Consider the following 27,817-nt stretch of genomic DNA (forward strand, 5'->3'; position numbering starts at 1 on the left):
GAGTTAACACATGGTCAACTAGACAACACCAGGGAGTTAACACATGGTCAACTAGACAACACTGGGAGTTAACACATGGTCAACTAGACAACACCAGGGAGTTAACACATGGTCAACTAGACAACACTGGGAGTTAACACATGGTCAACTAGACAACACCAGGAAGTTAACACATGGTCAACTAGACAACACCGGAAGTTAACACATGGTCAACTAGACAACACTGGGAGTTAACACATGGTCAACTAGACAACACCAGGAAGTTAACACATGGTCAACTAGACAACACCAGGGGAGACAACACTTAACACATGGTCAACTAGACAACACCAGGGAGTTAACACATGGTCAACTAGACAACACCTGGGAGTTAACACATGGTCAACTAGACAACAGTTACACCAGGAGTTAACACATGGTCAACCAGACAACACCAGGGAGTTAACACATGGTCAACTAGACAACACCAGGGAGTTAACACATGGTCAACTAGACAACACCAGGAAGTTAACACATGGTCAACTAGACAACACCAGGAAGTTAACACATGGTCAACTAGACAACACCAGGGAGTTAACACATGGTCAACTAGACAACACCAGGGAGTTAACACATGGTCAACTAGACAACACCAGGGAGTTAACACATGGTCAACTAGACAACACCAGGGAGTTAACACATGGTCAACTAGACAACACCAGGAAGTTAACACATGGTCAACTAGACAACACCAGGGAGTTAACACATGGTCAACTAGACAACACCAGGAAGTTAACACATGGTCAACTAGACAACACTGGGAGTTAACACATGGTCAACTAGACAACACCAGGGAGTTAACACATGGTCAACTAGACAACACCAGGAAGTTAACACATGGTCAACTAGAAAACACCAGGAAGTTAACACATGGTCAACTAGACAACACCAGGGAGTTAACACATGGTCAACCAGACAACACTGGGAGTTAACACTTGGTCAACTAGACAACACTGGGAGTTAACACATGGTCAACTAGACAACACCAGGAAGTTAACACATGGTCAACTAGACAACACTGGGAGTTAACACATGGTCAACTAGACAACACCAGGAAGTTAACACATGGTCAACTAGACAACACCAGGAAGTTAACACATGGTCAACTAGACAACACTGGGAGTTAACACATGGTCAACTAGACAACACTGGGAGTTAACACATGGTCAACTAGACAACACCAGGGAGTTAACACATGGTCAACTAGACAACTTCAACTAGACAACACCAGGGAGTTAACACATGGTCAACTAGACAACACCAGGGAGTTAACACATGGTCAACTAGACAACACTGGGAGTTAACACATGGTCAACTAGACAACACCAGGGAGTTAACACATGGTCAACTAGACAACACTGGGAGTTAACACATGGTCAACTAGACAACACCAGGAAGTTAACACATGGTCAACTAGACAACACTGGGAGTTAACACATGGTCAACTAGACAACACCAGGGAGTTAACACATGGTCAACTAGACAACACCAGGGAGTTAACACATGGTCAACTAGACAACACTGGGGAGTTAACACATGGTCAACTAGACAGGGAGTTAAACACTAGGGAGTTAACACATGGTCAACTAGTTAACACATGGTCAACTAGACAACACTGGGAGTTAACACATGGTCAACTATGGACAACACACTGGGAGTTAACACATGGTCAACTAGACAACACCAGGGAGTTAACACATGGTCAACTAGACAACACTGGGAGTTAACACATGGTCAACTAGACAACACCAGGGAGTTAACACATGGTCAACTAGACAACACCAGGGAGTTAACACATGGTCAACTAGACAACACCAGGGAGTTAACACATGGTCAACTAGACAACACCTGGGAGTTAACACATGGTCAACTAGACAACACCAGGAAGTTAACACATGGTCAACTAGACAACACCAGGAAGTTAACACATGGTCAACTAGACAACACCAGGAAGTTAACACATGGTCAACTAGACAACACCAGGGAGTTAACACATGGTCAACTAGACAACACCAGGAGTTAACACATGGTCAACTAGACAACACCAGGAAGTTAACACATGGTCAACTAGACAACACCAGGGAGTTAACACATGGTCAACTAGACAACACCAGGAAGTTAACACATGGTCAACTAGACAACACCAGGAAGTTAACACATGGTCAACTAGACAACACTGGGAGTTAACACATGGTCAACTAGACAACACCAGGAGTTAACACATGGTCAACTAGACAACACCAGGGAGTTAACACATGGTCAACTAGACAACACCAGGGAGTTAACACATGGTCAACTAGACAACACCAGGAGTTAACACATGGTCAACTAGACAACACTGGGAGTTAACACATGGTCAACTAGACAACACCAGGGAGTTAACACATGGTCAACTAGACAACACCAGGAAGTTAACACATGGTCAACTAGACAACACCAGGAAGTTAACACATGGTCAACTAGACAACACCAGGGAGTTAACACATGGTCAACTAGACAACACTGGGAGTTAACACATGGTCAACTAGACTGGGAGTTAAACATGGTCCAGGAGTTAACACATGGTCAACTAGACAACACCAGGGAGTTAACACATGGTCAACTAGACAACACCAGGAAGTTAACACATGGTCAACTAGACAACACCAGGGAGTTAACACATGGTCAACCAGACCACACCACATGGTCAACCAGACAACACCAGGGAGTTAACACATGGTCAACTAGACAACACCAGGGAGTTAACACAACATGGTCAACCAGACCACACTACATGGTCAACCAGACCACACGGGGAGTTAACACATGGTCAACTAGACAACACCAGGAAGTTAACACAACATGGTCAACCAGACCACACGGGGAGTTAACACATGGTCAACCAGACCACACCAGGGAGTTAACACATGGTCAACCAGACCACACCACATGGTCAACCAGATAACACCAGGGAGTTAACACATGGTCAACCAGACAACACCAGGGAGTTAACACATGGTCAACCAGACAACACCAGGGAGTTAACACATGGTCAACTAGACAACACCAGGGAGTTAACACATGGTCAACTAGACAACACAGGGAGTTAACTAGACAACACAGGGAGTTAACTAGACAACACAGGGAGTTAACTAGACAACACAGGGAGTTAACTAGACAACACAGGGAGTTAACTAGACAACACCAGGGAGTTAACTAGACAACACAGGGAGTTAACTAGACAACACAGGGAGTTAACTAGACAACACGGGGAGTTAACTAGACAACACGGGGAGTTAACTAGACAACGCAGGGAGTTAACTAGACAACACAGGGAGTTAACTAGACAACACAGGGAGTTAACTAGACAACACAGGGAGTCAACTAGACAACACAGGGAGTCAACTAGACAACACAGGGAGTTAACTAGACAACACAGGGAGTTAACTAGACAACACAGGGAGTTAACTAGACAACACAGGGATTTAACTAGACAACACCAGGGAGTTAACTAGACAACACGGGGAGTTAACTAGACAACACAGGGAGTTAACTAGACAACACCAGGGAGTTAACACATGGTCAACTAGACAACACCAGGAAGTTAACACATGGTCAACTAGACAACACTGGGAGTTAACACATGGTCAACTAGAAAACACCAGGAAGTTAACACATGGTCAACTAGACAACACTGGGAGTTAACACATGGTCAACTAGACAACACTGGGAGTTAACACATGGTCAACTAGACAACACCAGGAAGTTAACACATGGTCAACTAGACAACACCAGGAAGTTAACACATGGTCAACTAGACAACACTGGGAGTTAACACATGGTCAACTAGACAACACCAGGGAGTTAACACATGGTCAACTAGACACCACCAGGGAGTTAACACATGGTCAACTAGACAACACCAGGGAGTTAACACATGGTCAACTAGACAACACCAGGGAGTTAACACATGGTCAACTAGACAACACCAGGGAGTTAACACATGGTCAACCAGACAACACTGGGAGTTAACACAGGAGTTAACTAGACAACACAGGGAGTTAACTAGACAACACAGGGAGTTAACTAGACAACACAGGGATTTAACTAGACAACACCAGGGAGTTAACTAGACAACACGGGGAGTTAACTAGACAACACAGGGAGTTAACTAGACAACACAGGGAGTTAACTAGACAACACAGGGAGTTAACTAGACAACACAGGGAGTTCATAACACAGGGAGTCAACTAGACAACACCAGGGAGTTAACTAGACAACAGGGAGTTAACTAGACAACACAGGGAGTTAACAGACAACACAGGGAGTTAACCAGGGAGATAACACGGGGAGTTAACTAGACAACACAGGAGTTAACTAGACAACACCAGGGAGTTAACTAGACAACACAGGGAGTTAACTAGACAACACAGGGAGTTAACTAGACAACAGGAGTTAACTAGACAACACAGGGAGTTAACTAGACAACACAGGGAGTTAACTAGACAACACAGGGAGTTAACTAGACAACACAGGGAGTTAACTAGACAACACAGGAGTTAACTAGACAACACAGGGAGTTAACTAACACAGGGAGTTAACACAGGGAGTTAACTAGACAACACAGGGAGTTCATAACACAGGGAGTTAACTAGACAACACAGGGAGTTAACTAGACAACACAGGGAGTTAACTAGACAACACAGGGAGTTAACTAGACAACGCAGGGAGTTAACTAGACAACGCAGGGAGTTAACTAGACAACGCAGGGAGTTAACTAGACAACACGGGGAGTTAACTAGACAACACAGGGAGTTAACTAGACAACACAGGGAGTTAACTAGACAACACAGGGAGTTAACTAGACAACACAGGGAGTTAACTAGACAACACAGGGAGTTAACTAGACAACACAGGGAGTTAACTAGACAACACAGGGAGTTAACTAGACAACACAGGGAGTTAACTAGACAACACAGGAGTTAACTAGACAACACAGGGAGTTAACTAGACAACGCAGGAGTTAACTAGACAACGCAGGAGTTAACTAGACAACGCAGGGAGTTAACTAGACAACGCAGGGAGTTAACTAGACAACGCAGGGAGTTAACTAGACAACGCAGGGAGTTAACTAGACAACGCAGGGAGTTAACTAGACAACACAGGGAGTTAACTAGACAACACAGGGAGTTCATAACACAGGGAGTTAACTAGACAACACAGGGAGTTAACTAGACAACACAGGGAGTTAACTAGACAACGCAGGGAGTTAACTAGACAACGCAGGGAGTTAACTAGACAACACAGGGAGTTAACTAGACAACACAGGGAGTTAACTAGACAACACTGGGAGTTAACTAGACAACGCAGGGAGTTAACTAGACAACACTGGGAGTTAACTAGACAACACAGGGAGTTAACTAGACAACGCAGGGAGTTAACTAGACAACGCAGGGAGTTAACTAGACAACGCAGGGAGTTAACTAGACAACACAGGGAGTTAACTAGACAACAGGGAGTTAACTAGACAACGCAGGGAGTTAACTAGACAACACAGGGAGTTAACTAGACAACACAGGGAGTTAACACAACACGGCAGATTGCAAAATAACCTAAGTTGACCATATCCCTGATATAACTGTAGACTTCAATATTATAAAATAACTCTCAGGAAAAGTGGTGTATAAAGCTAATAATTAGTTTCTACATCCATGTTGGACTTAATGAGATACACCCATTTATATTAGTCATGAATCAATGGGTCTCTCTCAGTCATTTAATAGTTAAGTGATTCATGAAAAATACAACTTATTAAATGAGATATATTTTTTATGAATCACTTAAATGAATGTGATTACACCCATTGATTAATGAGGAATATAACTTGGAAATGCCTCATGAGCTTCCTTCATCAATCTTTAACAATATCACAAACTAAAATAGAACCTTGTTTTACTACAATGTTTGTAAACTATGTAAATGCAAACACTGTACAGCCCTCATTACATGGTTAAAACTACAATGTTGATATCATGGATGGTCAGTCATTTCATCGATAGCTTTGTTATTTAATTTTGAGAGTGGTTATATTTCTCCAGACCCTTCTCTTCTCTTAGCTTTATTTGCAAAACAGTGGTGGGGAGTATGTTTTGTTATTGTTTCAATTAAGGATTCTAGCTTTAAAAAAGTAGTGATCATTGTTTCCCTCAGGTAGGTTGATGGGTCTAGTGTAGGGTTAGTGGTTAGGCTTAGTTGATGGATCTAGGAGGGTTAGTGGTTCTTACCCTCAGGTAGGTTGATGGGTCTAGTGTAGGGTTAGTGGTTAGGCTTAGGGGTGGATACCTCTTACCCTCAGGTAGGTTGATGGATCTAGTGTAGGGTTAGTGGTTAGGGGTGGATATCTCTTACCCTCAGGTAGGTTGATGGGTCTAGTGTAGGGTTAGTGGTTAGGCTTAGGGGTGGATACCTCTTACCCTCAGGTAGGTTGATGGATCTAGTGTAGGGTTAGTGGTTAGGCTTAGGGGTGGATACCTCTTACCCTCAGGTAGGTTGATGGATCTAGTGTAGGGTTAGTGGTTAGGCTTAGGGGTGGATACCTCTTACCCTCAGGTAGGTTGATGGATCTAGTGTAGGGTTAGTGGTTTGGCTTAGGCTTAGGGGTGGATACCTCTTACCCTCAGGTAGGTTGATGGATCTAGTGTAGGGTTAGTGGTTAGGCTTAGGGGTGGATACCTCTTACCCTCAGGTAGGTTGATGGATCTAGTGTAGGGTTAGTGGTTAGGCTTAGGGGTGGATACCTCTTACCCTCAGGTAGGTTGATGGATCTAGTGTAGGGTTAGTGGTTAGGCTTAGGGGTGGATACCTCTTACCCTCAGGTAGGTTGATGGATCTAGTGTAGGGTTAGTGGTTAGGCTTAGGGGTGGATACCTCTTACCCTCAGGTAGGTTGATGGATCTAGTGTAGGGTTAGTGGTTAGGCTTAGGGGTGGATATCTCTTACCCTCAGGTAGGTTGATGGATCTAGTGTAGGGTTAGTGGTTAGGCTTAGGGGTGGATACCTCTTACCCTCAGGTAGGTTGATGGATCTAGTGTAGGGTTAGTGGTTAGGCTTAGGGGTGGATACCTCTTACCCTCAGGTAGGTTGATGGATCTAGTGTAGGGTTAGTGGTTAGGCTTAGGGGTGGATACCTCTTACCCTCAGGTAGGTTGATGGGTCTAGTGTAGGGTTAGTGGTTAGGCTTAGGGGTGGATATCTCTTACCCTCAGGTAGGTTGATGGGTCTGGTGTAGGGTTAGTGGTTAGGCTTAGGGGTGGATACCTCTTACCCTCAGGTAGGTTGATGGATCTAGTGTAGGGTTAGTGGTTAGGCTTAGGGGTGGATACCTCTTACCCTCAGGTAGGTTGATGGATCTAGTGTAGGGTTAGTGGTTCGGCTTAGGGGTGGATACCTCTTACCCTCAGGTAGGTTGATGGATCTAGTGTAGGGTTAGTGGTTCGGCTTAGGGGTGGATACCTCTTACCCTCAGGTAGGTTGATGGGCCTAGTGTAGGGTTAGTGGTTCGGCTTAGGGGTGGATACCTCTTACCCTCAGGTAGGTTGATCGGTCTGGTGTAGGGTTAGTGGTTCGGCTTAGGGGTGGATATCTCTTACCCTCAGGTAGGTTGATGGGTCTGGTGTAGGGTTAGTGGTTAGGCTTAGGGGTGGATACCTCTTACCCTCAGGTAGGTTGATGGGTCTGGTATGGGGTAGTGGTTAGGGGTGGATACCTCTTACCCTCAGGTAGGTTGATGGGTCTGGTGTAGGGTTAGTGGTTAGGGGTGGATATCTCTTACCCTCAGGTAGGTTGATTGGTCTGGTGTAGGGTTAGTGGTTAGGCTTAGGGGTGGATACCTCTTACCCTCAGGTAGGTTGATGGGTCTAGTGTAGGGTTAGTGGTTAGGCTTAGGGGTGGATATCTCTTACCCTCGGGTAGGTTGATGGGTCTAGTGTAGGGTTAGTGGTTAGGCTTAGGGGTGGATATCTCTTACCCTCAGGTAGGTTGATGGGTCTGGTGTAGGGTTAGTGGTTAGGCTTAGGGGTGGATACCTCTTACCCTCAGGTAGGTTGATGGGTCTAGTGTAGGGTTAGTGGTTAGGGGTGGATACCTCTTACCCTCGGGTAGGTTGATTGGTCTGGTGTAGGGTTAGTGGTTCGGCTTAGGGGTGGATACCTCTTACCCTCAGGTAGGTTGATGGGTCTAGTGTAGGGTTAGTGGTTCGGCTTAGGGGTGGATATCTCTTACCCTCAGGTAGGTTGATGGGTCTAGTGTAGGGTTAGTGGTTAGGCTTAGGGGTGGATACCTCTTACCCTCGGGTAGGTTGATGGGTCTGGTGTAGGGTTAGTGGTTAGGCTTAGGGGTGGATATCTCTTACCCTCAGGTAGGTTGATGGGTCTAGTGTAGGGTTAGTGGTTAGGCTTAGGGGTGGATACCTCTTACCCTCAGGTAGGTTGATGGGTCTGGTGTAGGGTTAGTGGTTAGGGGTGGATACCTCTTACCCTCAGGTAGGTTGATGGGTCTAGTGTAGGGTTAGTGGTTAGGGGTGGATACCTCTTACCCTCAGGTAGGTTGATTGGTCTGGTGTAGGGTTAGTGGTTAGGCTTAGGGGTGGATACCTCTTACCCTCAGGTAGGTTGATGGGTCTAGTGTAGGGTTAGTGGTTAGGCTTAGGGGTGGATATATCTTACCCTCAGGTAGGTTGATGGGTCTAGTATAGGGTTAGTGGTTAGGCTTAGGGGTGGATATCTCTTACCCTCAGGTAGGTTGATGGGTCTAGTGTAGGGTTAGTGGTTAGGCTTAGGGGTGGATATATCTTACCCTCAGGTAGGTTGATGGGTCTAGTGTAGGGTTAGTGGTTAGGCTTAGGGGTGGATATCTCTTACCCTCAGGTAGGTTGATGGGTCTAGTGTAGGGTTAGTGGTTAGGCTTAGGGGTGGATATCTCTTACCCTCAGGTAGGTTGATGGGTCTAGTGTAGGGTTAGTGGTTAGGCTTAGGGGTGGATATCTCTTACCCTCAGGTAGGTTGATGGGTCTAGTGTAGGGTTAGTGGTTAGGCTTAGGGGTGGATATCTCTTACCCTCGGGTAGGTTGATGGGTCTGGTGTAGGGTTAGGGGTGGATATCTCTTACCCTCAGGTAGGTTGATGGGTCTAGTGTAGGGTTAGTGGTTAGGCTTAGGGGTGGATATCTCTTACCCTCGGGTAGGTTGATTGGTCTGGTGTAGGGTTAGTGGTTAGGCTTAGTGGTGGATATCTCTTACCCTCGGGTAGGTTGATTGGTCTGGTGTAGGGTTAGTGGTTCAGCTTAGGGGTGGATATCTCTTACCCTCGGGTAGGTTGATTGGTCTGGTGTAGTAGTCTTCAGGCAGTGGTTCCACCTCGTCCAAGGCCTGGGCTGGCTCTATGTTAATCTCCTTTTGGTCTTCACCTTCCTTCAGACTGGAATAGCAGAAAGGGACAGACACAGTGAGGGCCATTATAGGAGACAGGGACAGACACAGTGAGGGCCACTATAGGAGACAGGGACAGACACAGTGAGGGCCACTATAGGAGACAGGGACAGACACAGTGAGGGCCACTATAGGAGACAGGGACAGACACAGTGAGGGCCACTATAGGAGACAGGGACAGACACAGTGAGGGCCACTATAGGAGACAGGGACAGACACAGTGAGGGCCACTATAGGAGACAGGGACAGACACAGTGAGGGCCATTATAGGAGACAGGGACAGACACAGTGAGGGCCACTATAGGAGACAGGGACAGACACAGTGAGGGCCATTATAGGAGACAGGGACAGACACAGTTGAGGACCATAATAGGAGACAGGGACAGACACAGTGAGGGCCACTATAGGAGACAGGGACAGACACAGTGAGGGCCACTATAGGAGACAGGGCCAGACACAGTGAGGGCCATTATAGGAGACAGGGCCAGACACAGTGAGGGCCATTATAGGAGACAGGGACAGACACAGTGAGGGCCACTATAGGAGACAGGGACAGACACAGTTGAGGACCATTATAGGAGACAGGGCCACTATAGGAGACAGGGCCAGACACATGAGGGCCATTATAGGAGACAGGGCCAGACACAGTGAGGGCCATTATAGGAGACAGGGACAGACACAGTGAGGGCCACTATAGGAGACAGGGCCAGACACAGTGAGGGCCATTATAGGAGACAGGGACAGACACAGTGAGGGCCATTATAGGAGACAGGGACAGACACAGTGAGGGCCATTATAGGAGACAGGGACAGACACAGTGAGGGCCATTATAGGAGACAAGACACAGACACAGTGAGGGCCATTATAGGAGACAAGACACAGACACAGTGAGGGCCATTATAGGAGACAGGGCCAGACACAGTGAGGGCCATTATAGGAGACAAGACACAGACACAGTGAGGGCCATTATAGGAGACAAGACACAGACACAGTGAGGGCCATTATAGGAGACAGGGACAGACACAGTTGAGGACCATTATAGGAGACAGGGACAGACACAATGAGGGCCATTATAGGAGACAGGGCCAGACACAGTGAGGGCCACTATAGGAGACAGGGCCAGACACAGTGAGGGCCATTATAGGAGACAGCTGTATTTATTAACTCTAACACAAGTCAGTGGCTTTATCCCAAACTGCACGCCATTCCCTAATTAGTGCACAACTTTTGACCAAATAGCCTATACAAAAGTAATGCAGTACATTGGGCGCCATTTGGGAACTCAGTCCTTGTGTAGGCTATTTGTGATGTGCTAATAACAGCAACATGATTTGTCACGTCAAATGTACAATAAATAAAAGGGTACAGTATTGTATTATATGAGGATGTGATACTCGTACTTTATGAACAGTAAAGTTTTTGTATATTCATGTCATACTCACGAAAGACCAGCCAGACTGGTGATAGGAGCTCCAGGTCTCTGTCTCTGTAGTCTGGTACCCAGACCATACTTCTCCTTTTACAGAGCAACACATCCACAAATGTCAACTAACTCACAGACAAGACACCACCACCATGTGGTAGACTTAAGGGAGAAGACACACTGGCATTTCTATTGATGACTGATTGTTTATTTTTACCTAATAACACATTTTCAAAAATATAATTAGGTAAACATGAACAATGTTTACAACAATGTTTACAACAACAATGAACAACAACAATGGGATTCGAGAAAAACGAGAACAAACATTTATGTCAACAGTGGGATAATTACTACTCCCTAATATATACTACAGACTAAAACAGCATTAACTGTACATAATTACTACTCCCAAATATATACTACAGACTAAAACAGCATTAACTGTACACTGCAATAGAATGCATCCTATTGATTCTCTTCCCCCCCCCCCCCCCCCAGTCAACATAAAGTATCCTATTGTGCTCCCTCCTGATAATATCTTTCTCCTGAGGGGACACTCATGTGATTAGGGAGGACACTCAGTTACAGATTAGATAGGGAGAAAAGATGAAGGGGGGGAGGGGTGGGGATGAGAGAGAGAGAGAGAGAGAGAGAGAGAGAGAGAGACAGAGACAGACAGAGACAGACAGGGAAGGGAGAAAGAGAGACAGAGAGAGAAAGAGACAGAGACAGAGAGAGACAGAGACATAGAGAAAGAGAGAAAGAGAGAGACAGAGTGTTTGAAAAATACAACTCACCACCACATGAATAGTGTGTTGCTGGGGGAGGGAGGGGTTAGAAACCAACATATCAGCGTGCAGAAGCAAAGAAAAAGAAGAACGTATCAAGGAAAACCAAAGCAGTTAATAAAGCAAACAGCTAGCAGTTAGCTTATAGTGACTCTTCAGCTACAGTAGCTACTATATAGCTAGCTAGCACACAGCTAGCAGCTAGCTCAGTGACTCTTCAGCTGCAATAGCTACTATATAGCTAGCTAGCACACAGCTAGTGCTAGCTTAGTGACTATTCAGCTGCAGTAGCTACTATATAGCTAGCTAGCACACAGCTAGCAGCTAGCTCAGTGACTTCAGCTGAAATAGCTACTATATAGCTAGCTAGCACACAGCTAGCAGCTAGCTTAGTGACTATTCAGCTGCAGTAGCTACTATATAGCTAGCTAGCACACAGCTAGCAGCTAGCTTAGTGACTCTTCAGCTGCAATAGCTACTATATAGCTAGCTAGCACACAGCTAGCAGCTAGCTCAGTGACTCTTCAGCTGCAATAGCTACTATATAGCTAGCTAGCACACAGCTAGCAGCTAGCTCAGTGACTATTCAGCTGCAGTAGCTACTATATAGCTAGCTAGCACACAGCTAGCAGCTAGCTCAGTGACTCTTCAGCTGCAATAGCTACTATATAGCTAGCTAGCACACACCCTTCACCAATCACAGGGTCTGAAATCAATAGTCCAGTATGCCCCAGGTTCTAATCTAAACCAATCCTTCTATCTATACACATTAACTATACATGCATGTCAATCAATGTCAACATACTGTAACAAAATATTACAGTACAAATGTAGAAATGTACACAATTCAGAAATAGTTGCCTTGTTCATTTCAGCAGGGTTAATAACACAGCAATAACCATCACAAACGAACACATATGAAAAGCATGATTTGTGTCATTATAAAAGGTGGGAGCTGGGCTTATTGAGAGAGGATAACATGTTCCTGAGAGAAGTGCACAGGCTTAGCATGTTATCTGCCGAAGTGTGTGTGTGAGAGATGTGTGTGTGTGTGTGTGTGTGTGTTTGTACCGAGAAGGCCAGAGGCATATAGGGTCGTCTCCTGGCCAGCTTCTTCCGATCCCGCTCCAGTTTCTCCCTCTGGGCCAGCTGCTGGTAATACTCTATCAGTTTATTGATCTGGAGGAAAATGACCCAACAATACCATGAGAATCCAGATGAAGACTACCCAACAACACCATGAGTATCCAGAGGAAGACTCCCCAACAATACCATGAGTATCCAGAGGAAGACTCCCCAACAATACCATGAGTATCATAAGGAAGACTCCCCAACAATACCATGAGTATCAAGAGGAAGACTACCCAACAATACCATGAGTATCCAGAGGAAGACTCCCCAACAATAGCATGAGTATCCAGAGGAAGACTCCCCAACAATACCATGAGTATCCAGAGGAAGACTCCCCAACAACACCATGAGTATCCAGAGGAAGACTACCCATGAGTATCCAGAGGAAGACTCCCCAACAACACCATGAGTATCCAGAGGAAGACTCCACAACAACACCATGAGTATCCAGAGGAAGATTACCCAACAATACCATGAGTATCCAGAGGAAGACTACCCATGAGTATCCAGAGGAAGACTCCCCAACAACACCATGAGTATCCAGAGGAAGACTACCCATGAGTATCCAGAGGAAGACTCCCCAACAACACCATGAGTATCCAGAGGAAGACTACCCAACAACACCATGAGTATCCAGAGGAAGACTACCCAACAACACCATGAGTATCCAGAGGAAGACTCCCCATGAGTATCCAGATGAAGACTACCCAACAATACCATGAGTATCAAGAGGAAGACTCCCCATGAGTATCCAGAGGAAGACTCCCCATGAGTATCCAGATGAAGACTACCCAACAACACCATGAGTATCAAGAGGAAGACTCCCCAACAATACCATGAGTATCCAGAGGAAGACTCCCCATGAGTATCCAGATGAAGACTCCCCAACTACCATGAGTATCCAGAGGAAGACTACCCAACAACACCATGAGTATCCAGAGGAAGACTACCCAACAACACCATGAGTATCCAGAGGAAGACTCCCCATGAGTATCCAGAGGAAGACTACCCATGAGTATCCAGAGGAAGACTACCCAACAACACCATGAGTATCCAGAGGAAGACTCCCCATGAGTATCAAGAGGAAGACTACCCAACAACACCATGAGTATCCAGAGGAAGACTACCCAACAATACCATGAGTATCAAGAGGAAGACTCCCCAACAATACCATGAGTATCAAGAGGAAGACTCCCCAACAACACCATGAGTATCCAGAGGAAGACTACCCAACAACACCATGAGTATCCAGAGGAAGACTACCCAACAACACCATGAGTATCCAGAGGAAGACTACCCAACAACACCATGAGTATCCAGAGGAAGACTACCCAACAACACCATGAGTATCTGGAGGAAGACTCCCCAACAATACCATGAGTATCAAGAGGAAGACTACCCAACAATACCATGAGTATCCAGAGGAAGACTACCCAACAATACCATGAGTATCCAGAGGAAGACTCCCCATGAGTATCCAGAGGAAGACTACCCAACAATACCATGAGTATCCAGAGGAAGACTCCCCATGAGTATCCAGAGGAAGACTACCCAACAACACCATGAGTATCAAGAGGAAGACTCCCCAACAATACCATGAGTATCCAGAGGAAGACTCCCCATGAGTATCCAGAGGAAGACTCCCCAACAATACCATGAGTATCCAGAGGAAGACTACCCATGAGTATCCAGAGGAAGACTACCCAACAACACCATGAGTATCCAGAGGAAGACTACCCATGAGTATCCAGAGGAAGACTACCCATGAGTATCAAGAGGAAGACTACCCATGAGTATCCAGAGGAAGACTACCCAACAATACCATGAGTATCCAGAGGAAGACTCGCCATGAGTATCCAGAGGAAGACTACCCAACAATACCATGAGTATCCAGAGGAAGACTACCCAACAATACCATGAGTATCAAGAGGAAGACTCCCCATGAGTATCCAGAGGAAGACTACCCAACAATACCATGAGTATCCAGAGGAAGACTACCCATGAGTATCAAGAGGAAGATGAGTATCAAGAGGAAGACTCCCCCAACAGAGGAAGACTCCCCATGAGTATCAGAGGAAGAGACAATACCATGAGTACCAGAGGAAGACCCAACAATACCATGAGTATCAAGAGGAAGACTACCCATGAGTATCCAGAGGAAGACTACCCATGAGTATCCAGAGGAAGACTACCCAACAATACCATGAGTATCCAGAGGAAGACTCGCCATGAGTATCCAGAGGAAGACTACCCAACAATACCATGAGTATCCAGAGGAAGACTACCCATGAGTATCAAGAGGAAGACTCCCCATGAGTATCCAGAGGAAGACTCCCCATGAGTATCCAGAGGAAGACTCCCCATGAGTATCAAGAGGAAGATTCCCAACAATACCATGAGTATCAAGAGGAAGACTACCCAACAATACCATGAGTATCAAGAGGAAGACTACCCATGAGTATCCAGAGGAAGACTCCCCATGAGTATCCAGAGGAAGACTACCCAACAACACCATGAGTATCCAGAGGAAGACTACCCAACAATACCATGAGTATCCAGAGGAAGACTAACATACCAATACCATGAGTATCCAGAGGAAGACCAACAACACCATGAGTATCCAGAGGAAGACTACCCATGAGTATCCAGAGGAAACACCATGAGTATCAAGAGGAAGACTACCCAACAATACAATCCAGAGGAAGACCATGAGTATCCAGAGGAAGACTACCCAACAACACCATGAGTATCCAGAGGAAGACTACCCAACAATAACATGAGTATCCAGAGGAAGACCACCTATGAGTATCCAGAGGAAGACTCCCCAACAATACCATGAGTATCCAGAGGAAGACTACCCATGAGTATCCAGAGGAAGACTCCCCAATAACACCATGAGTATCCAGAGGAAGACTACCCATGAGTATCCAGAGGAAGACTACCCATGAGTATCAAGAGGAAGACTACCCATGAGTATCCAGAGGAAGACTACCCAACAATACCATGAGTATCCAGAGGAAGACTCCCCATGAGTATCCAGAGGAAGACTACCCAACAATACCATGAGTATCCAGAGGAAGACTACCCATGAGTATCAAGAGGAAGACTCCCCATGAGTACCCAGAGGAAGACTCCCCATGAGTATCCAGAGGAAGACTACCCATGAGTATCAAGAGGAAGACTCCCCATGAGTATCCAGAGGAAGACTCCCCATGAGTATCCAGAGGAAGACTCCCCATGAGTATCAAGAGGAAGATTCCCCAACAATACCATGAGTATCAAGAGGAAGACTACCCAACAATACCATGAGTATCCAGAGGAAGACTCCCCATGAGTATCAAGAGGAAGACTACCCAACAATACCATGAGTATCAAGAGGAAGACTCCCCATGAGTATCCAGAGGAAGACTACCCAACAACACCATGAGTATCCAGAGGAAGACTACCCAACAATACCATGAGTATCCAGAGGAAGACTACCCAACAATACCATGAGTATCCAGAGAAAGACTACCCAACAACACCATGAGTATCCAGAGGAAGACTACCCAACAACACCATGAGTATCCAGAGGAAGACTACCCAACAACACCATGAGTATCCAGAGGAAGACTACCCAACAACACCATGAGTATCAAGAGGAAGACTACCCAACAACACCATGAGTATCCAGAGGAAGACTCCCCATGAGTATCCAGAGGAAGACTACCCATGAGTATCAAGAGGAAGACTACCCAACAACACCATGAGTATCCAGAGGAAGACTACCCATGAGTATCAAGAGGAAGACTACCCAACAATACCATGAGTATCAAGAGGAAGACTACCCATGAGTATCCAGAGGAAGACTCCCCATGAGTATCCAGAGGAAGACTACCCAACAACACCATGAGTATCCAGAGGAAGACTACCCAACAATACCATGAGTATCCAGAGGAAGACTACCCAACAATACCATGAGTATCCAGAGGAAGACTACCCAACAACACCATGAGTATCCAGAGGAAGACTACCCAACAACACCATGAGTATCCAGAGGAAGACTACCCAACAACACCATGAGTATCCAGAGGAAGACTACCCAACAACACCATGAGTATCAAGAGGAAGACTACCCAACAACACCATGAGTATCCAGAGGAAGACTCCCCATGAGTATCCAGAGGAAGACTACCCATGAGTATCAAGAGGAAGACTACCCAACAACACCATGAGTATCCAGATGAAGACTACCCAACAACACCATGGGTATCCAGAGGAAGACAACCCAACAACACCATGAGTATCCAGAGGAAGACTACCCAACAACACCATGAGTATCCAGAGGAAGACTACCCATGAGTATCCAGAGGAAGACTCCCCAACAACACCATGAGTATCCAGAGGAAGACTACCCAACAACACCATGAGTATCCAGAGGATGACTACCCAACAACACCATGAGTATCCAGAGGAAGACTCCCCATGAGTATCCAGATGAAGACTACCCAACAACACCATGAGTATCAAGAGGAAGACTCCCCAACAATACCATGAGTATCCAGAGGAAGACTCCCCATGAGTATCCAGATGAAGACTCCCCAACTACCATGAGTATCCAGAGGAAGACTACCCAACAACACCATGAGTATCCAGAGGAAGACTACCCAACAACACCATGAGTATCCAGAGGAAGACTCCCCATGAGTATCCAGAGGAAGACTACCCATGAGTATCCAGAGGAAGACTACCCAACAACACCATGAGTATCCAGAGGAAGACTCCCCATGAGTATCAAGAGGAAGACTACCCAACAACACCATGAGTATCCAGAGGAAGACTACCCAACAATACCATGAGTATCAAGAGGAAGACTCCCCAACAATACCATGAGTATCAGAGGAAGACTCCCCAACAATACCATGAGTATCCAGAGGAAGACTACCCAACAACACCATGAGTATCCAGAGGAAGACTACCCAACAACACCATGAGTATCCAGAGGAAGACTACCCAACAACACCATGAGTATCAAGAGGAAGACTCCCCAACAATACCATGAGTATCAAGAGGAAGACTACCCAACAACACCATGAGTATCCAGAGGAAGACTACCCAACAACACCATGAGTATCCAGAGGAAGACTACCCCCATGAGTATCCAGAGGAAGACTACCCAACAACACCATGAGTATCCAGAGGAAGACTCCCAATGAACACCAGAGATCTGGAGAAGACTACCCAACAACACCATGAGTATCAAGAGGAAGACTCCCCAACAATACCATGAGTATCCAGAGGAAGACTCCCATGAGTATCCAGAGGAAGACTACCCAACAATACCATGAGTATCCAGAGGAAGACTACCCATGAGTATCCAGAGGAAGACTACCCAACAACACCATGAGTATCCAGAGGAAGACTACCCATGAGTATCCAGAGGAAGACTACCCATGAGTATCAAGAGGAAGACTACCCATGAGTATCCAGAGGAAGACTACCCAACAATACCATGAGTATCCAGAGGAAGACTCGCCATGAGTATCCAGAGGAAGACTACCCAACAATACCATGAGTATCCAGAGGAAGACTACCCATGAGTATCAAGAGGAAGACTCCCCATGAGTATCCAGAGGAAGACTCCCCATGAGTATCCAGAGGAAGACTCCCCATGAGTATCAAGAGGAAGATTCCCCAACAATACCATGAGTATCAAGAGGAAGACTACCCAACAATACCATGAGTATCAAGAGGAAGACTACCCATGAGTATCCAGAGGAAGACTACCCATGAGTATCCAGAGGAAGACTACCCAACAATACCATGAGTATCCAGAGGAAGACTCGCCATGAGTATCCAGAGGAAGACTACCCAACAATACCATGAGTATCCAGAGGAAGACTACCCATGAGTATCAAGAGGAAGACTCCCCATGAGTATCCAGAGGAAGACTCCCCATGAGTATCCAGAGGAAGACTCCCCATGAGTATCAAGAGGAAGATTCCCAACAATACCATGAGTATCAAGAGGAAGACTACCCAACAATACCATGAGTATCAAGAGGAAGACTACCCATGAGTATCCAGAGGAAGACTCCCCATGAGTATCCAGAGGAAGACTACCCAACAACACCATGAGTATCCAGAGGAAGACTACCCAACAATACCATGAGTATCCAGAGGAAGACTACCCAACAATACCATGAGTATCCAGAGGAAGACTACCCAACAACACCATGAGTATCAGAGGAAGACTACCCAACAACACCATGAGTATCCAGAGGAAGACTACCCAACAACACCATGAGTATCCAGAGGAAGACTACCCAACAACACCATGAGTATCCAGAGGAAGACTTCCCAACAACACCATGAGTATCCAGAGGAAGACTACCCAACAACACCATGAGTATCAAGAGGAAGACTCCCCAACAATACCATGAGTATCCAGAGGAAGACTACCCAACAATACCATGAGTATCCAGAGGAAGACTACCCAACAATACCATGAGTATCCAGAGGAAGACTACCCCATGAGTATCCAGAGGAAGACTACCCAACAATACCATGAGTATCCAGAGGAAGACTCCCATGAGTATCCAGAGGAAGACTACCCAACAACACCATGAGTATCAAGAGGAAGACTCCCCAACAATACCATGAGTATCCAGAGGAAGACTACCCATGAGTATCCAGAGGAAGACTACCCAACAATACCATGAGTATCCAGAGGAAGACTACCCATGAGTATCCAGAGGAAGACTACCCAACAACACCATGAGTATCCAGAGGAAGACTACCCAACATGAGTATCCAGAGGAAGTACCCAGAGTATCAAGAGGAAGACTACCCATGAGTATCCAGAGGAAGACTACCCAACAATACCATGAGTATCCAGAGGAAGACTACCCATGAGTATCCAGAGGAAGACTACCCAACAATACCATGAGTATCCAGAGGAAGACTACCCATGAGTATCAAGAGGAAGACTACCCATGAGTATCAGAGGAAGACTACCCATGAGTATCCAGAGGAAGACTCCCCATGAGTATCAAGAGGAAGATTCCCCAACAATACCATGAGTATCAAGAGGAAGACTACCCAACAATACCATGAGTATCAGAGGAAGACTACCCATGAGTATCCAGAGGAAGACTACCCATGAGTATCCAGAGGAAGACTACCCAACAATACCATGAGTATCCAGAGGAAGACTACCCATGAGTATCCAGAGGAAGACTACCCAACAATACCATGAGTATCCAGAGGAAGACTACCCATGAGTATCAGAGGAAGACTCCCCATGAGTATCCAGAGGAAGACTCCCCATGAGTATCCAGAGGAAGACTCCCCATGAGTATCAAGAGGAAGATTCCCAACAATACCATGAGTATCAAGAGGAAGACTACCCAACAATACCATGAGTATCAAGAGGAAGACTACCCATGAGTATCCAGAGGAAGACTCCCCATGAGTATCCAGAGGAAGACTACCCAACAACACCATGAGTATCCAGAGGAAGACTACCCAACAATACCATGAGTATCCAGAGGAAGACTACCCAACAATACCATCCAGAGGAAGACTACCCAACAAGTATCCAGAGGAAGACTACCCAACAACACCATGAGTATCCAGAGGAAGACTACCCAACAACACCATGAGTATCCAGAGGAAGACTACCCAACAACACCATGAGTATCCAGAGGAAGATTACCCAACAACACCATGAGTATCAAGAGGAAGACTACCCAACAACACCATGAGTATCCAGAGGAAGACTCCCCATGAGTATCCAGAGGAAGACTACCCATGAGTATCAAGAGGAAGACTACCCAACAACACCATGAGTATCCAGATGAAGACTACCCAACAACACCATGGGTATCCAGAGGAAGACAACCCAACAACACCATGAGTATCCAGAGGAAGACTACCCAACAACACCATGAGTATCCAGAGGAAGACTACCCATGAGTATCCAGAGGAAGACTCCCCAACAACACCATGAGTATCCAGAGGAAGACTACCCAACAACACCATGAGTATCCAGAGGAAGACTCCCCATGAGTATCCAGATGAAGACTACCCAACAATACCATGAGTATCAAGAGGAAGACTCCCCATGAGTATCCAGAGGAAGACTCCCCATGAGTATCCAGATGAAGACTACCCAACAACACCATGAGTATCAAGAGGAAGACTCCCCATGAGTATCCAGAGGAAGACTACCCAACAACACCATGAGTATCAAGAGGAAGACTCCCCAACAATACCATGAGTATCCAGAGGAAGACTCCCCATGAGTATCCAGAGGAAGACTACCCAACAATACCATGAGTATCCAGAGGAAGACTCCCCATGAGTATCCAGAGGAAGACTACCCAACAACACCATGAGTATCCAGAGGAAGACTACCCAACAATAACATGAGTATCCAGAGGAAGACCACCCATGAGTATCCAGAGGAAGACTCCCAACAATACCATGAGTATCCAGAGGAAGACTACCCATGAGTATCCAGAGGAAGACTACCCAACAACACCATGAGTATCCAGAGGAAGACTACCCATGAGTATCCAGAGGAAGACTACCCATGAGTATCAAGAGGAAGACTACCCATGAGTATCCAGAGGAAGACTACCCAACAATACCATGAGTATCCAGAGGAAGACTCCCCATGAGTATCCAGAGGAAGACTACCCAACAATACCATGAGTATCCAGAGGAAGACTACCCATGAGTATCAAGAGGAAGACTCCCCATGAGTATCCAGAGGAAGACTCCCCATGAGTATCCAGAGGAAGACTCCCCATGAGTATCAAGAGGAAGATTCCCCAACAATACCATGAGTATCAAGAGGAAGACTACCCAACAATACCATGAATATCAAGAGGAAGACTACCCAACAATACCATGAGTATCAAGAGGAAGACTCCCCATGAGTATCCAGAGGAAGACTACCCAACAACACCATGAGTATCCAGAGGAAGACTCCCAACAATACCATGAGTATCCAGAGGAAGACTACCCAACAATACCATGAGTATCCAGAGAAAGACTACCCAACAACACCATGAGTATCCAGAGGAAGACTACCCAACAACACCATGAGTATCCAGAGGAAGACTACCCAACAACACCATGAGTATCCAGAGGAAGACTACCCAACAACACCATGAGTATCAAGAGGAAGACTACCCAACAACACCATGAGTATCCAGAGGAAGACTCCCCATGAGTACAGAGGAAGACTACCCATGAGTATCAAGAGGAAGACTACCCAACAACACCATGAGTATCCAGAGGAAGACTACCCATGAGTATCAAGAGGAAGACTACCCAACAATACCATGAGTATCAAGAGGAAGACTACCCATGAGTATCCAGAGGAAGACTCCCCATGAGTATCCAGAGGAAGACTACCCAACAACACCATGAGTATCCAGAGGAAGACTACCCAACAATACCATGAGTATCCAGAGGAAGACTACCCAACAATACCATGAGTATCCAGAGGAAGACTACCCAACAACACCATGAGTATCCAGAGGAAGACTACCCAACAACACCATGAGTATCCAGAGGAAGACTACCCAACAACACCATGAGTATCCAGAGGAAGACCCAACAACACCATGAGTATCAAGAGGAAGACTACCCAACAACACCATGAGTATCCAGAGGAAGACTCCCCATGAGTATCCAGAGGAAGACTACCCATGAGTATCAAGAGGAAGACTACCCAACAACACCATGAGTATCCAGATGAAGACTACCCAACAACACCATGGGTATCCAGAGGAAGACAACCCAACAACACCATGAGTATCCAGAGGAAGACTACCCAACAACACCATGAGTATCCAGAGGAAGACTACCCATGAGTATCCAGAGGAAGACTCCCCAACAACACCATGAGTATCCAGAGGAAGACTACCCAACAACACCATGAGTATCCAGAGGAAGACTACCCAACAACACCATGAGTATCCAGAGGAAGACTCCCCATGAGTATCCAGATGAAGACTACCCAACAATACCATGAGTATCAAGAGGAAGACTCCCCATGAGTATCCAGAGGAAGACTCCCCATGAGTATCCAGATGAAGACTACCCAACAACACCATGAGTATCAAGAGGAAGACTCCCCAACAATACCATGAGTATCCAGAGGAAGACTCCCCATGAGTATCCAGAGGAAGACTACCCAACAATACCATGAGTATCAAGAGGAAGACTCCCCAACAATACCATGAGTATCCAGAGGAAGACTCCCCATGAGTATCCAGATGAAGACTCCCCAACTACCATGAGTATCCAGAGGAAGACTACCCAACAACACCATGAGTATCCAGAGGAAGACTACCCAACAACACCATGAGTATCCAGAGGAAGACTCCCCATGAGTATCCAGAGGAAGACTACCCATGAGTATCCAGAGGAAGACTACCCAACAACACCATGAGTATCCAGAGGAAGACTACCCAACAATACCATGAGTATCAAGAGGAAGACTCCCCAACAACACCATGAGTATCCAGAGGAAGACTACCCAACAACACCATGAGTATCCAGAGGAAGACTACCCAACAACACCATGAGTATCCAGAGGAAGACTACCCAACAACACCATGAGTATCCAGAGGAAGACTACCCAACAACACCATGAGTATCTGGAGGAAGACTCCCCAACAATACCATGAGTATCAAGAGGAAGACTACCCAACAATACCATGAGTATCCAGAGGAAGACTACCCAACAATACCATGAGTATCAAGAGGAAGACTCCCCAACAACACCATGAGTATCCAGAGGAAGACTACCCAACAACACCATGAGTATCCAGAGGAAGACTACCCAACAACACCATGAGTATCCAGAGGAAGACTACCCAACAACACCATGAGTATCCAGAGGAAGACTACCCAACAACACCATGAGTATCCAGAGGAAGACTACCCAACAACACCATGAGTATCTGGAGGAAGACTCCCCAACAATACCATGAGTATCAAGAGGAAGACTACCCAACAATACCATGAGTATCCAGAGGAAGACTACCCAACAATACCATGAGTATCCAGAGGAAGACTCCCCATGAGTATCCAGAGGAAGACTACCCAACAATACCATGAGTATCCAGAGGAAGACTCCCCATGAGTATCCAGAGGAAGACTACCCAACAACACCATGAGTATCAAGAGGAAGACTCCCCAACAATACCATGAGTATCCAGAGGAAGACTCCCCATGAGTATCCAGAGGAAGACTACCCAACAATACCATGAGTATCCAGAGGAAGACTCCCCATGAGTATCCAGAGGAAGACTACCCAACAACACCATGAGTATCAAGAGGAAGACTACCCAACAATAACATGAGTATCCAGAGGAAGACCACCTATGAGTATCCAGAGGAAGACTCCCCAACAATACCATGAGTATCCAGAGGAAGACTACCCATGAGTATCCAGAGGAAGACTACCCAACAACACCATGAGTATCCAGAGGAAGACTACCCATGAGTATCCAGAGGAAGACTACCCATGAGTATCAAGAGGAAGACTACCCATGAGTATCCAGAGGAAGACTACCCAACAATACCATGAGTATCCAGAGGAAGACTCCCCATGAGTATCCAGAGGAAGACTACCCAACAATACCATGAGTATCCAGAGGAAGACTACCCATGAGTATCAAGAGGAAGACTCCCCATGAGTATCCAGAGGAAGACTCCCCATGAGTATCCAGAGGAAGACTACCCATGAGTATCAAGAGGAAGAGAGTATCCAGAGGAAGAATGAGTATCCAGAGGAAGACTCCCCATGAACAAGAGGAAGATTCCCCAACAATGAGTATCAAGAGGAAGACTACCCAACAATACCATGAGTATCCAGAGGAAGACTCCCCATGAGTATCAAGAGGAAGACTACCCAACAATACCATGAGTATCAAGAGGAAGACTCCCCATGAGTATCCAGAGGAAGACTACCCAACAACACCATGAGTATCCAGAGGAAGACTCCCAACAATACCATGAGTATCCAGAGGAAGACTACCCAACAATACCATGAGTATCCAGAGAAAGACTACCCAACAACACCATGAGTATCCAGAGGAAGACTACCCAACAACACCATGAGTATCCAGAGGAAGACTACCCAACAACACCATGAGTATCCAGAGGAAGACTACCCAACAACACCATGAGTATCAAGAGGAAGACTACCCAACAACACCATGAGTATCCAGAGGAAGACTCCCCATGAGTATCCAGAGGAAGACTACCCATGAGTATCAAGAGGAAGACTACCCAACAACACCATGAGTATCCAGAGGAAGACTACCCATGAGTATCAAGAGGAAGACTACCCAACAATACCATGAGTATCAAGAGGAAGACTACCCATGAGTATCCAGAGGAAGACTCCCCATGAGTATCCAGAGGAAGACTACCCAACAACACCATGAGTATCCAGAGGAAGACTACCCAACAATACCATGAGTATCCAGAGGAAGACTACCCAACAATACCATGAGTATCCAGAGGAAGACTACCCAACAACACCATGAGTATCCAGAGGAAGACTACCCAACAACACCATGAGTATCCAGAGGAAGACTACCCAACAACACCATGAGTATCCAGAGGAAGACTACCCAACAACACCATGAGTATCAAGAGGAAGACTACCCAACAACACCATGAGTATCCAGAGGAAGACTCCCCATGAGTATCCAGAGGAAGACTACCCATGAGTATCAAGAGGAAGACTACCCAACAACACCATGAGTATCCAGATGAAGACTACCCAACAACACCATGGGTATCCAGAGGAAGACAACCCAACAACACCATGAGTATCCAGAGGAAGACTACCCAACAACACCATGAGTATCCAGAGGAAGACTACCCATGAGTATCCAGAGGAAGACTCCCCAACAACACCATGAGTATCCAGAGGAAGACTACCCAACAACACCATGAGTATCCAGAGGATGACTACCCAACAACACCATGAGTATCCAGAGGAAGACTCCCCATGAGTATCCAGATGAAGACTACCCAACAATACCATGAGTATCAAGAGGAAGACTCCCCATGAGTATCCAGAGGAAGACTCCCCATGAGTATCCAGATGAAGACTACCCAACAACACCATGAGTATCAAGAGGAAGACTCCCCAACAATACCATGAGTATCCAGAGGAAGACTCCCCATGAGTATCCAGAGGAAGACTACCCAACAATACCATGAGTATCAAGAGGAAGACTCCCCAACAATACCATGAGTATCCAGAGGAAGACTCCCCATGAGTATCCAGATGAAGACTCCCCAACTACCATGAGTATCCAGAGGAAGACTACCCAACAACACCATGAGTATCCAGAGGAAGACTACCCAACAACACCATGAGTATCCAGAGGAAGACTACCCAACAATACCATGAGTATCAAGAGGAAGACTACCCAACAACACCATGAGTATCCAGAGGAAGACTACCCAACAACACCATGAGTATCTGGAGGAAGACTCCCCAACAATACCATGAGTATCAAGAGGAAGACTACCCAACAATACCATGAGTATCAAGAGGAAGACTCCCCAACAATACCATGAGTATCAAGAGGAAGACTCCCCAACAACACCATGAGTATCCAGAGGAAGACTACCCAACAACACCATGAGTATCCAGAGGAAGACTACCCAACAACACCATGAGTATCCAGAGGAAGACTACCCAACAACACCATGAGTATCCAGAGGAAGACTACCCAACAACACCATGAGTATCTGGAGGAAGACTCCCCAACAATACCATGAGTATCAAGAGGAAGACTCCCCAACAATACCATGAGTATCAAGAGGAAGACTCCCCAACAACACCATGAGTATCCAGAGGAAGACTACCCAACAACACCATGAGTATCCAGAGGAAGACTACCCAACAACACCATGAGTATCCAGAGGAAGACTACCCAACAACACCATGAGTATCCAGAGGAAGACTACCCATGAGTATCAAGAGGAAGACTCCCCATGAGTATCCAGAGGAAGACTCCCCATGAGTATCCAGAGGAAGACTCCCCATGAGTATCCAGAGGAAGACTCCCCATGAGTATCAAGAGGAAGATTCCCAACAATACCATGAGTATCAAGAGGAAGACTACCCAACAATACCATGAGTATCCAGAGGAAGACTCCAACAACGCCATGAGTATCCAGAGGAAGACTACCCAACAATACCATGAGTATCCAGAGGAAGACTACCCATGAGTATCAAGAGGAAGACTCCCCATGAGTATCCAGAGGAAGACTCCCCATGAGTATCCAGAGGAAGACTCCCCATGAGTATCAAGAAGAAGATTCCCAACAATACCATGAGTATCAAGAGGAAGACTACCCAACAATACCATGAGTATCAAGAGGAAGACTACCCATGAGTATCCAGAGGAAGACTCCCCATGAGTATCCAGAGGAAGACTACCCAACAACACCATGAGTATCCAGAGGAAGACTACCCAACAATACCATGAGTATCCAGAGGAAGACTACCCAACAATACCATGAGTATCCAGAGGAAGACTCCCCATGAGTATCCAGAGGAAGACTACCCAACAACACCATGAGTATCAAGAGGAAGACTCCCCAACAATACCATGAGTATCCAGAGGAAGACTCCCCATGAGTATCCAGAGGAAGACTACCCAACAATACCATGAGTATCCAGAGGAAGACTCCCCATGAGTATCCAGAGGAAGACTACCCAACAACACCATGAGTATCAAGAGGAAGACTACCCAACAATAACATGAGTATCCAGAGGAAGACCACCTATGAGTATCCAGAGGAAGACTCCCCAACAATACCATGAGTATCCAGAGGAAGACTACCCATGAGTATCCAGAGGAAGACTACCCAACAACACCATGAGTATCCAGAGGAAGACTACCCATGAGTATCCAGAGGAAGACTACCCATGAGTATC

The 27,817-nt window shown here is 46.1% G+C and overlaps 1 protein-coding gene across 12 annotated transcripts in view; it reads right to left on the bottom strand.

The window, feature by feature from the left end:
• The window catches only part of LOC115127296 (dynactin subunit 4-like), a 54,107-nt gene that overhangs the window by 10,791 nt on the left and 15,499 nt on the right, over positions 1-27,817 (bottom strand). For 11 of the 12 annotated variants that reach the window (XM_065018292.1, XM_065018291.1, XM_065018289.1 and 8 more), the window contains 4 exons: positions 12,788-12,895; positions 11,726-11,746; positions 10,945-11,018; positions 9,379-9,491 (listed from right to left, as the gene is read on the bottom strand). In XM_065018292.1, coding sequence (XP_064874364.1) covers positions 9,379-9,491; positions 10,945-11,018; positions 11,726-11,746; positions 12,788-12,895 — 316 coding nt within the window. The remainder of the gene's footprint in view (positions 1-9,378; positions 9,492-10,944; positions 11,019-11,725; positions 11,747-12,787; positions 12,896-27,817) is intronic. The other variant, XM_065018297.1, reaches the window with a different exon arrangement.

The sequence above is a fragment of the Oncorhynchus nerka genome, linkage group LG5 (genome assembly GCF_034236695.1).
Source record: "Oncorhynchus nerka isolate Pitt River linkage group LG5, Oner_Uvic_2.0, whole genome shotgun sequence".
Lineage (NCBI taxonomy): Eukaryota > Metazoa > Chordata > Actinopteri > Salmoniformes > Salmonidae > Oncorhynchus > Oncorhynchus nerka.